This window comes from Chiloscyllium plagiosum, chromosome 11 (genome assembly GCF_004010195.1).
Source record: "Chiloscyllium plagiosum isolate BGI_BamShark_2017 chromosome 11, ASM401019v2, whole genome shotgun sequence".
Lineage (NCBI taxonomy): Eukaryota > Metazoa > Chordata > Chondrichthyes > Orectolobiformes > Hemiscylliidae > Chiloscyllium > Chiloscyllium plagiosum.
Window position 1 is genome coordinate 40,913,892 of NC_057720.1, and position 13,484 is coordinate 40,927,375.

General features: G+C 39.8%; 1 protein-coding gene across 5 annotated transcripts in view; it reads left to right on the forward strand.

Moving 5' to 3' along the window:
• LOC122554322 (fizzy-related protein homolog) overlaps positions 1 to 13,484 on the forward strand; it is a 50,976-nt gene that overhangs the window by 21,743 nt on the left and 15,749 nt on the right. For all 5 annotated transcript variants that reach the window (XM_043699163.1, XM_043699161.1, XM_043699160.1 and 2 more), the window contains 4 exons: positions 36 to 99; positions 9,038 to 9,165; positions 10,039 to 10,121; positions 12,775 to 12,958. In XM_043699163.1, the coding sequence (XP_043555098.1) occupies positions 36 to 99; positions 9,038 to 9,165; positions 10,039 to 10,121; positions 12,775 to 12,958 (459 nt within the window). The remainder of the gene's footprint in view (positions 1 to 35; positions 100 to 9,037; positions 9,166 to 10,038; positions 10,122 to 12,774; positions 12,959 to 13,484) is intronic.

Consider the following 13,484-nt stretch of genomic DNA (forward strand, 5'->3'; position numbering starts at 1 on the left):
AGTAAACACTTTGCTGTGTTCTTGGTTTTTATCAGGAAAATGGGAAGTCTCCCAACCAGAATCGAAAAACGAAGGAAGCAAACTCTGATAGTGGGAAAGGTATGTTACATATCCCCTTTGTCTTCATGATAAGAAAGCTAAATATTGTATTATTGAGATTTGTATATATTACTTCTTCTGGTTTGGTGTAATTTGAGGTCAGTGAGCACATGGAGTGCATATTACCTGCTCTTACCAGCTTGGTCAGTGTTGCGAGATGCATTAATGCTGGACTTTGGAACATAATCTTCTCAGTTTTGAAATATGGAAAATGGTCTGTGATTTCTGGAAGTTAATTAATTGTCCAGCTGTTTGTTGCTACCTGTTAGATTGGGTCACCCATGACCCATTGTTTCCTTTTTATTGAGCGGATATCAAACCCCCTTGTAATTAAAGCGTGTATATTAATAGCTTTTGCAAAGCAACCAACATTGTAAATGCTCTGCCAAAGTTTGATGGTGGGAACGATAGGCAAGTGGGGGTGTGACAGCGAAGGGCAGCTGGCAATGATTGACTTCAACCCAATTCATGCTGTTTCCAGCAACAAATTGAGATCCTGCATACAAACAAAATTAGATGTATTTAACTAGTCTCAATTGTATTTTACCTCGCAGTAGCATTATCAGTAGTCCATAGTGCAGACTTCCCAGCATCCAGTGGAAAAAAAGGTGGCAGCTGGCTTTCTCGAGAACTGTCATGGCACCATTAATTGCAAATTGAACTTATGTTTCGGTTATTCTTGTAGCAGCTGTAACTCAGATCCTTCTTGATTCTCACTTGTTTTGCCAAATAGTAAGGTAGTTGCAATTAACTTGTTTTAGAATTAATATTAGTTCCATCTTGAATCAAATAGAGAAGACTAACTTTAGGTTTGTAACCAACATTACATACTTAAACTCTGGCTAAATAGCAGAATGTTAAACGAAACCCATTTTCATTGCTTTTGATTTAGAATTATCCCTAAGCTAATTGACACATTGTCAGATACTGATAAACAAACGTCTCAGAAGATTATCACTTCTTAATTAGAGAATTTTAGAATGTTGCAATGCAGAACCAAACCACTTTCTGTAGCAAAGCCTCATATAAAAATCATCCATTCTAATTCCCAGTCTTCCAATTGTTTCCTATCCCCCCTAATGTTTAATGTGATGCAACCACTGAATTTTTTTTTAAAAGAAAGGATTCTTAAACTTCCTACCATTAACTATAATATGTTGCAGAAAATTCCACCAACCACTCTATTTACAAAGGCACTTTTTCTACTTTCCATCTTTTAAGCATTTTAAAATATTTATTTTAATTACTTTCCGAGTGTGCTATATATCACAATGCTAGTCTGTTTATCGGAAGAAAGGGTCGCCATTGTCTGAATGCGTGGCTGGTCTGTGACCATAGCAACAGGATTGTGCACTTGAATGTCAATTGCTTTCATAACTGCTATGATTCCTTCATGCTGTAGTATGTTTGTATTGCTTGACGGATCACAAAGGCTGCAGGGACAGCTCAGGAAATACAGGGCAGACACAGGGATGACAATGATGACATTCCTGGGCAGGACTTGATGAGAAGCATAAATTATTGTATTTTTCCAACATGGGAAGCATGAATTGAGGTGCCAGTTTGTTGCTTTATTTCTGGTCTGCATTCTCTCAAACAGAACATTTTTCCCCAGGTTTACACTTAATCCTGGAATTTTATTTATTCATTCATAGGATATAGGTGTTTTGGCCTAAACCACCTTGAAGTGTAGGTATGTCCACATTGTTGTTAAGAAGGGAGCTTCAGGACTTTTTTCGAGCAATAGTGGAAAAATACTGCCAATGTGGTTCAAGTCAATGTTGTGTGGCTTGGAGGGGAGATTGTAGATGGTGGTGTTCCCATGTACTTGCTGTCCTTGTATCTTTAGATAGTGGGTTTGGAAGGTGCAATGGGTGGAGTCTTGGAGAGTGACTGTAGTGCATCTTGCAGATGGTATACATTACTGTGTACTGGTGAAGAAGGGGGTGAATATTGAATGTGGTAGATGGGTTACCAGTCAAGTGGGCTGTTTTGTCCTGAATGGTGTCAATTGTTTTGATTAATATATTTGCATCAGGCTTGATCATCAGTAGGTGATTCAGGAATCTACTCCTAGTTTTTTATTTAATATTTCCACAATTATGCAATGCATCACCATTCTAAAGGGGATGCAGAGCAGAGGGACCTGGGTATGGATGTGCTCAGATCATTGAAGGTGGCAGGATAGTGGTAAGCTTTCCTTTTATTGGTCAGAGTATTGAGTATAGGTGCTGGGAGGTCATGTTGTGGCTGTACAGGATGTTGTTTAGGCCCCTTTTGGAATATTGCGTGCAATTCTAGTCTCCTTTCTATCAGAAGAATGCTGTGAAACTTGAACGGGTTTAGAAAAGATTTATAAGGGTGTTGCCAGGGCTGGAGGGTTTGAACTCTAGGGAGAGGTTGAATAGGCTGGGGCTGTTTTCCCTGGAGCGTCAGAGACTGAGGGGTGACCTTATAGAGGTTTATAAAATCATGAGGAGAATGGATAGGATAAATAGACAAGGTCTTTTCCCTGGGGTGGGGGAGTCCAGAGCTAGAGGGTATAGGTTTAGAGTGAGAGAGGTAAGATATAAAAGGGGACTAAGGGGCAACGTTTTCATGCAGAGGGTGGTACATGCATGAAATGAGCTGCCAGAGGAAATGGTAGAGGCTGGACAATTGGAACGTTTAAAAGACATCTGGATGGGTATGTGAATAGGAAGGGTTTGGACGGATATGGGCTGGGTGCTGGAAAATGGGACTAGATTACGTTGGGATACTGGTCGGCATGGACGAGTTGGACCAAAGGGTCTGTTTCCGTGCTGTACATCTCTATGACAAATGGAAACTGCAGCTCATAAAGCATATGGTAAGCACAGCTTTATTATAAGAAACATTGCGTCCAAGAGCAGGGAGATGACATTGAACTTGAAAAGACACTTGTTAGACCTCAGCTGGATCAGTGTATACAATTGTGGGTGCCACATTATAGAAAAGATGTGAATGCATTGGAGAGAATGCGACTTATAAGGTTGGTCCAGGAATGAGAAAAGGTTAGATTTCAGAAGTTGGGACTATTCTCCTTGGCAAGAGAGGAGATTTGGTAGAGATTTTCAAAATGATAAGTGGGCTGTAGAGAGCAGATAGGGAGAACCTGTTTCCCTCTTGTAAAGGAGAAAAAAGAACAAAAGGGCATAGATTTGAAGTGAGTTGTAAATAAAGCAAGGGTAATTTAAGAAAAGACATCTTCACACAGTGAGTAGTTAAGGTGTGGAATGTGCTGCTTTGCAATGTGGTGAAGGCAGGTTCAATTGAGCCATTCAAGAGAGCCTTGGATAGTTATTTGGATAGAAATAGTGTGCAGGGGTATGGGAAAAAGACAGGAGATTAGCATTTGATAACAGAACCAAATGGGTGTGATAGACCAAAACGTTTTCTCTTGCACCATAACAATTCCGAGATTTTGATGCTTGTGCTATTTACTTTGAGTATGGTCTTAGATATGTTTCTTCCATTTTGATCAACAATATTTCTAAGGTACACTTTATTAACAAATCTCATTGCTGGGAATTTTGTTTTTGTGCAAATAATGTTTTTCTTCAAGCTGTGAATCTTGTACTATTCTAGTTTGCTGGTATTCAGTCATTTGATGCTGCAAATAGTTGCCTCTTCTTTCTCTTTCCCACGAGTCACAAGGTGCTCTCTGATTGTGGTAAACACACATCCATATTGTCCTGTGACTGTTTCATGAGATTTTTCCTGTCAGGAACCTTTTCACTGATCCACCTGATTAGGGATTCAAAGTTCTGTAAATTTAATCTCATCCATTGGTCATTAGAACTGGCAGTACTCATAGGCAGTGATATATTGTGAATTAAGACATCTTTAGGAAATCTGTCTGGCAAAAACAGCTTGAGCATTTCCTCACTGTTTTCCTTTTGTAGTGTGTATACCTTCAGTTGCAATGAACTCTTATTACTAATCCATCAACTATTCCCAACTTTTTGCTGGGACTGTTGTGTTGGTAACATTGCACCGATTTCTTTTTGTCAATTTTGTCCTGATTTGCTATGAAATTAGGCAAGTCTTATTTATTCTGGGCTAATGTACAATCTCTCCACTTATCTCTCCGCCCTTCAGGCTCTCTGCCTGTATTCCTGATGAAGGGCTTTTGCCTGAAACGTCGATTTTACTGCTCCTCAGATGCTGCCTGAACGGCTGTGCTTTTCCAGCCCCACTAATCCAGAACCTACAATCTCATTTGTCTGTTATAAAATTTCAATGTACCAGTGTGTTTTGAGTAAAGTTTTTTTTTCTTGCCCAAGATTCCCGTGAAGTTTCTAATATTCAAGAACAAGGAGCTGTGATTGCATTTTGTCAAATATTCTGTCCTTAACAAATGACCAAAGTATGTCTGAATGATCTTTCATCTTGTTGCTCTTTCTAGGATCATGTTTTGCACAAAATTATTGCTATCAGCATGACATGGTTTAGTGAAATGTATGGCTTGAGAATTTTCCGATTGATGTGGTAAGAACTGTATAATCTGTCCATGCTTCCCACCCTCCCTACAGTTGCAGCAAATAGGATTTTCTGATAGTGTTTCTTTTGCAGAAATTTCTCACTTCTTATCCCCCACCCAAAGCCTGCACTGATTTCACTTGCCCTTCACTTTGCAACATCTTGTGCAGTGGATATTTTTGTTGCAGTTCTTTGTTCAGCCCATACTGCTACATTTTGCCACAGAAAGTATTTAACAATTAATTGCACTTGAAGGGTCACTGGACTTGAAAAGTTAACTTTGCTTTTTCTCCACAGATGCTACCAAATAGATAGCAATTTCTGTTTTTGTTTCAGATTTTGGGCATCTGCAGTTCTTTTATATTATCGGTATTTAACTGGTGTGATCTAAGTCAAAGTGGATTCATAATTTTAAAATTCTTATTGTACCCACTGAAAAAGCTTATTTGTTAACAACATACTTATTCATAATACGTATTTGAACTAGACAGACTGGTCTGAGGATGTTTAATGTCCAGAGATGGTAAGCACTGTGGCCTGGTTCACCTTAAATACAATGCTAGTTCAGAGGGCAGAGTTATAGAATCATACAGTACAGAAGAGGCCCTTTGGCCCATTGAGTCTGCACTGACAAAATACTGCTTTAAAGCTACACTAGTCCCACTTTCCAGTAATTGGCCCAAAGACTTGAATGTTCTGCCACTTCAAGTGCTCATCCAAATAACTTTTAAAGATTGTGAGGTTTCCCATCTCAACTACGCTCCCAGACTGTGTATTCTAGATGAATAAGTACATCCAGGGGACACCCTGGATGAATCAGGACATACAGACCCTGCTAAAAACCAGGCGACCCACTCAAATATAAAGAATCCAAGTATGACCTTCGCAGAGTCATTAAGACAGCCAAGGATCAATACCAATCCAAACCAGAGACCCAGACAGACACCTGGCAACTATGGCAAAGACTGAATGACATCACAGGTTCTAAAAAGAGACAGTGCAAGATAGCAGATGATATCCCTGCCAGATCATCTCAACGCCTTCTATGCTCAGTTTGAGCAGAATTTTGGCAGAGAGGTAACACCTATTCAGACAAGTCCTGACGAACATATCCCAACAGTCACTGCATCAGAGGTCAAATCAGTTTTCCTTCATGTGAATCCAAGGAAAGTGATGGGACCAGGTGAGTACCAGGCCATCCACTCAGAGCATGCACAGATCAAATGGCAGAAGTCTTCTCGGACATCTTCAACCTCTCCCTGCAGTAGGCCACTGTCCCTGCTTGTTTCAAGGGGGCCAACATCATCCCTGTGCCTAAGAAGGATCATGCAACATGTCTCAATGACTACTGCCCAGTGGCTCTAACTTCGGTGGTCATGAAGTGCTTTGAAAGGCTGGTCATGGCATTAATCAACTCCAGCCTCCCCACTACTCTTGACCCACTCCAATTTGCCTATCGGACCAACAGATCCACGTCAGATGCCATATCATTCGCCCTTTACTCCTCCCTAGGACATCTTGACACAAAGAACAGCTACATAAGAATCCTACTCATTGACTACATTCAAACCTTCTGACTGATCACTAAACTTACTGATCTTTGACTAAGCCCCACTCTCTGCAACTGGATCCTTGGTTTCCTGAACCATGGGCCACAATCAGTGAAGACTGGAGATAATATTTCATCCTCACTAGCACTCAACACTGAAGCCCCCCAGGGGTGCATACTCAGCCCTCTATTGAAGTCTCTGTATACCAAGGACTGCGTCGCCAAATACCAGACTAATGCCATTTACAGGTTCGCTGATGACACCACCATAGTCTGTCAAATCTCCGATGGCGACGAAACAGACTACAGATGGGAGGTGGAAGACCTGGAAAAATGGTGCACTGAGAACAACCTAGCTCTCAATGCTGGCAAAACCAAGGAACTCATTATTGGCTTTCAGCAGGATGTTGCTCTATACATTTAGTAGCACAGAAGTGGAACAAGTGGAGAGTGTGAAGCTCCTGGGAGTGGTCATCCACAACAAGCTTTCTTGGATTTTTCATGTCGACGCACTGATTACAAAGGCTCAACAATGTCTCTTCTTCCTCAGGCAGCTGAAGAAATTTGGCATGATGGCATATACCCTTACCAACTCTTATAGATGCGCCATCGAGAGCATTCTGACTGGATGTATCACTATCTGGTACAGCAACTGTACCATTCAAGATCGGAAACGGTTACAGAGAGTGGTGAACTCGGTCCGGGCAACCACAAAGGCCAACCTCCCATCTATAGAATCCATCTACCAGGCCCGCTATAAAGGAGAGGCCACCAGCATTCTCAACGATCAATCCCACTCTGGCAATGTTTTTCTAAAACCTCTACCATTGGGGAGAAGGAACAGAAGCCTGAACACGCACCAGCCAGTTTTGAAACAGTTTTTACCCTACTGTTGTTAGTATACTGAATGGACTCACAAGCTCTTAACATTCGCCTGTACCTGTGTTTTTGTTTTACTCGTAAGGCAAAACTTTTCACTGTGCCTCTATACACATGACAATAAGTTCAATTCAATTCAATTCAATTCAATTCACCACTCTGGGTGAAAAGATTTTCCAATTCCCCTCTGAACCTCCTGCCTTCCAACTTAAAATGATGTTGCCTTGTTATTCCCTTCAACTAAGGGGAATAGCTGCCTTCTATCCACTCTGTCTATGCCCTTCATTATCTTACACTCCTCAATCAGGTCGCCTGTCCGTCTAAAGAAAATAACTCCAAATCATCCAACATCTCTTCATAGCTAAAATGCTCTATCCCAGGCAACATCTTGGTGAATTTCCTCTGCACCCTCTCCAGTGTGGTTCCTTCCAATAGTGTGGTGACCAGAACCGCGCACAGCACTCCAGACGTGGCCTGACCAAAGTCCTGTACGATTCCAACATAGCTTCCCTGCTCTTATAATTTATGCCATGACTGATGAAGACCAGTGTCCCATATGCCACTTTAACTAATTAGTCTGTCTTGCTGCCTTCTGGGATCTGACTTATCTGTCTTAACCCTGATTTATCAGGGGTAAATTCCACCTGCCATTGATCTGTCCATCTGACCAATATGTCTGTATCCTCCTGTAATCACAGATCTTTTTCCTCACTGTTGACCATCCAGACGATCTAGGTGTCATTTGCGAAAAAGTAGCCTTTGGCCTGCCTTTATAATTTGCTTTTGAGGATGAATCTGGAGTTAGTTGTCTTTAAGTTGAGCTGTAATTGGAACTATTTGAAAGATTACTGTTGCTTTTATAAATATTACACTGTGCACTCACTTGATGCCTGTACTACAAAATAACTGAATATATTAGACTTTGCACCAGTCTAGTTGTGTCCTGAGTTATTCTATGGTATTGACTGGACATTAGGTAGCACAAGGTCCACCTTTTAAATGTTGGACACTTTAAATAAATAGAACTAATGAATTTAAAGTGTAGCTAAGACAAACTGAGAATTTGCAACAATCGGTAGGTCTGAAACTATTTATTAAGGACAGAATGTGCAAAAAAGAGCCTGCAGTAGTTGGGTGCTACATTGAGGTTTTGTAATTTAATGCTTAATTCTCATTTATTCTCCTGTTTGTCTGAGGTTGCTCACCAACAAAACACTAATCACTTTTGTAATTTATTAAACAGGATATTATTAGTGGAAACATCAGTACGCTGTGCTACTCTCTGTTCATTGTACATGTCCCCATTTTTAATTTGAAACTCTCCCTCAAAAATGTTTTGATCACAACAGAGGTGTTATCCCTTTCAGTATCCTCTGTTTTCTTCCAACTGACTATTTATCCTCTTTAAGGTATTGAAAGACCCAGTAGTGATTCAAAGAGCAACATGATTTTGGAAGCAAGGGATAAAAGCTAATTACTGCGGATGCTGGAATCTGAAACCAAAAGAGAAAATGCTGGAAAATCTCAGCAGGTCTGGCAGCATCTGTAAGGAGAGAAAAGGGCTGACATTTCGAGTCTAACTGACCCTTTGACAAAGGATCAGTTAGACTCGAAACGTTAGCCCTTTTCTCTCCTTACAGATGATTTTGGAAGCATTGCCTTGTAACTTTGCAGCGATTTGCAGCCTATTCTCTACAAATTGTTGAGGAAGGGAGGTTACCAACCTTGCCAACATTAAAGAATCTCTAATGTAAGAATGAATCTCAAGCCTAGAGTAGAAATTTCTTTCTTGCTACCTATTTGAAAGATTTTTGGATTCAAGCTGTATTGTGAATCCATATCCACCAAAATGGCACTGAGCACAGAGCCTCTTTTTAGTTGTAGCATTTCGCTGTCAGAGAAGACATCCTCAGCACATTTTAGTTGTTGATTTCAGGTGGTAAATGAGTTGCAGTGATCTGGAATGATAATAGGGTTTATTATAATAGGGTTTGTTCTATCCACTAACAGACGGTGTAGCATATGCTGCCTTATTGAAGAATGAACTATTGGGAGCAGGCATTGAGAAAGTGAGCGATCCTCAGACTGAAGATCGGAGATTCCAGATGCCAATGCAGGAGCAAAGGAATTTATTCAGAGTAAGTACCCAGTGCAGAGAATCTGCTCAATAATGTAGTTTTTGTGGATGGGTTGTTCTGTCTGTAGTCAACCACCCACATCCTCAGCTGTTCTTGTGTTTTTCTGAGTTGTATCACCAACTTGACCATGGGAGATCTGCCCATACTTGGGACTTGACATGTAGTTCAGTTCTGTGGCCTCTTTTCCCTCATCCAATTTGCTGCTAGGATAAAAATTTTACTTGCCTTTTATTCCAAAACTTTCTTTTATTTGGGAGCCTTTCCGTTACAATAACGTTAGGTACAACACCGGCAAATAGATATGATCTGCTGCATGCTTCTTCTTTCTTTACTTCTAAGATGTGGGTTCAAACCTAGTTCAAAGACTTGAATGCAGTCCAGGTTGGTGTATTGGTGTGGTACAGAGGGAGCGCTCCATTGGTGGAGATGCTATGCTTCAGACAACATGTTCCAGAAGTCAGGTGGATGCTAAGGATCCTTGGCATTCTTCTTTTCTTGTATTTCTTTGTGGTTTTGATTTAAAGAGTTTTCTTTTAGGGCACTGCTTGCAAGCAAGTTAATCTGTTTATTCAAAAACAACAAAATAACTATAGATTTGTGTCAAGGTGCTAAAGATTCATTTGACCAAAGACAGTGGTCAGATACTACTTGACTTTGTCTTGACAGTTTATTAACAAAGGTGTGTCATATTTTAGCACAAAACTAAAACTACTGAGGGTTAAATTCAGCAAATATTTTGTTGCTTTAAACCTATTCGGTATAGCAATTTCATTTGTTAGCATTTTATTCCTCTTCATTAGGTTTTCTTTATTGTGACAAAATGCAACTTAACTGCATAATTGTTTCATTGTTTTTGTGCTGTCTTGTTTGCAGTATGCCTTGAGCACAAAGAGGTCCACTACTGAAAGTGGAAATGAGATTTCTCCATATTCATTGTCCCCCGTAAGCAATAAAAGGTAATTTGTTTCACCAGGATAATCGCCATTGTTAAGTTTTTTTTTATTAACTGGAAGGTGAAAGATCTTGATGCTCCACTAGGACGTTTTGCACTTGTACACATATAACACTTTTAAAATATTTATTCAGGGCATACTTGATGGATTTTTAGATCATTTTAGCAGTGGGGCAGCATTGGTGCAAAATGCTGATGGTTTTCTGGCCTACAAATCTAAATAATTATGAAAAGTTCTCCTCCTCTCTCTACTGAAATCACAGTGAGTCGCTCTCTCACTGTACCCCCCAAGTCCTCTCCTCTTCTCTGAACTACCTCCAGTGAAATGATTTCTTTCCTTAAATCTTTCCAAAGCTGCTCATAGTACTCTCCAGATGTGGTCTCACCGGCACCTTGTACAGTTGCAGTAAAACTTCCCGATTCTTGTACTCCAACCCCTTTGAAACAAGGACCAACATTACATTAGCCTTCCTGATCACCTGCTGCATCTGTGTGCTGGTATTCTGTGTTTCTTGTACCCCCAAGTTCCTTTTGTCTTTCAGCTTTCTGTTGATTTTCTGTATTTAAATAATACTCTATTCTTTTGTTGTCCCTTCCAAAATTATTAACTTCACATTTTCCCACATTTATATTCAATTTGTCAATTTTTTTGTCCACTTGCTTAACCTTTCAGTATCTCCCTGTAAGGGTTTTTCATCCCTCTAGTAACTTGTCTTTCCACTGATTTTTGTCCTCTCCAAATTTGACTACAATGTCTTCACTGAGGCCAGTGAACCCCGCTGGGTCATTGGGTGCGAGCCTGTAAAAGAGCCCCTTATCCCCACTCAATTTCCTATCCATGAGCCAATTCTCTATCCATGTCAGTAGGCTACCTCCAACACCGGCTCTTAGGACTCCCCCTTTTGTGAGGTACCTTGTTGAACACCTTCTGGAAATCCAAATACAACACATTTACTGGTCCCGCTCCACCCACCCTGGTTGAGACTTCTTTGAAAAATTCTAATAAATTAGTCAAACACAATTTCCCTTTCGTGAAACCATGCCTACTGTTTTGTTAGATTATGATTTTACAATTGTCCTGTTATTACTTCCTTAATTGATTCCAAAATTTTCCAACAATGTTAGGCTACACAGTACTCTAGATTTGATCTCATGACCTGTATAACGGAAGCATAAACTTCTTATTTTTTGTATTCATTTCCCCTTGTGATAAACTGTAACTTCCTGTTACCTTTTCTAATTACTTTCTGTACCGAGTTTCAATCACCTCATCCAAATAATTTATATAAGTTGTAAAAATTTGAGGTTCAGCACTAATCCCTGTGGCACACCATTTATTCCGTATTGCCAACCAGAGAATACCCAATTTATACCTACGGCTTCCTGTAAATTAGCCAAACATATATCTGTACCGATACATCAAACCCTATGCCATGGGCTATTATTTTCCACGTTGACCAATGTTGTAGCACTTTATCAAATGTCGTCTGAACATGTTAGTGCATCCACTGGCCCCTTTATCCATAAGATATGTTACTTCTTCAAAGAATTCCAATAATTGGTTAAACATGATTTCTCATTCACAAAAACACATTAACTCTGCCTGGATACCTTAAATTTAACAGAGTGCTCTGTTATGACATCCTTTTAATAATAGCTTCTGACATTTCCATGTGACAGGTGTTCAGCCAACTAGTCTATAGTTTTCTGTCTCCATTTCCTTTTTTAATAAAGGAATTACATTAGTTACTTTCCATTATAATTGAATTTACCCTGAATCCAGTGAATTTTGGAAAATTTAAAACCGAAGCATGTATTACCTCACTAACCACTTCCTTCAAAGCCCTTGGATGAAAGGCATAAGGACCAGGGATTTATCTTTCCACTGTTTAATTTGTTTGTTTAGTGCAACTTCCTTGGTGATTATAGTTTTCTTGAGTTCATCCTTCCATTCCAATTCCTGATTGACAAATACTATATTTTACAAAGTCTTTTCCCTGCAGTCGGGGAGTCCAGACCTAGAGGGCATAGGTTTAGGGTGAGAGGGGAAAGATATAAAAGAGACCTAGGGGAAAGATATAAAAGAGACCTAAGGGGCAACTTTTTCACACACAGGGTGGTACGTGTATGGAGTGAGCTGCCAGAGGATGTGGTGGAGGCTGGTACAATTGCAATATTTAAGAGGCATTTGGATGGGTATATGAATAGGAAGGGTTTGGAGGGATATGGGCCGGGTGCTGGCAGGTGGGACTAGATTGAGTTGGAATATCTGGTCGGCGTGGACGGGTTGGACCGCGGGTCTGTTTCCATGCTGTACATCTCTATGACTCTATGACCTGTTGTCAAGTTACATTAATGTAACCTTCATTGAAAAATATGTCCACCAATTCATAAAGCAATTCTGAAATAAATATATGTTATAAAACAGTGATGGACTCCCCCTTATGTTTAGTGTTATGGCAGAAAACTGCAACATATGGCACAGTTTTTTAAAAATTGAGACTGAGATGCCTATTTAAAATTGTATTTTACATTCCCAAATTGAGAGTCTAGTTTGAATAAGGCAGAACTTATTTGTCATATGCAGATTTTATAACATTGTCACATTATAACCTTATCAACTAATTACTGATATAACTTTATTACCATTTGAACAGTCAAAAGTTGTTGAGGTCGCCACGGAAACCAACAAGAAAAATTTCAAAGATTCCTTTTAAAGTTCTGGATGCTCCAGAACTGCAGGATGATTTTTACCTCAATCTAGTGGATTGGTCAGCAGCAAATGTTCTAAGCGTTGGTCTTGGTGCTTGTGTTTACTTGTGGAGTGCGTGTACCAGTCAGGTAAGGTACTGTGTACTACCATGATAGTTCTAACTCATTACATTTTCTGTTGAAAATTTAGTCTGTTAGCTCCTTTTTACTTTTCACTTGAGACCCTGTTCATTTTGACAGATGCAGGTCACTGAGTAAAGCTTGACCACTTGCACAGGGTATTAGCAAAAATTTTTACATCCATACTAAGTGGTAGAAGTTATTTTTTAATTGCAACGGTGTTATGCATTTGATGCTTTTCTCTGTAGCATTAAAACTCCAATATCTGCATGATTTTGTGGGCTTTTAGAATCCGTTCCAATGTATTTGGTTTGTATGACGAGAGAACCTCCCAGCTTTCCCATTTCTTAGAACCCCAGCTGTGTCTCTATAGTGTAAATGTACAGGAATCTTTATTCCTTTAACTTCCCACTTTGCTGTATCTCAAAATCTATCTAGTTTTATATTGCCCTCATCTATCAATATTTATTGCTGTTTGGCTGAGAGTTTCAACTCCATGTTGCCTCCATGTTTGCTGCAGAAGCAGCATTCATTT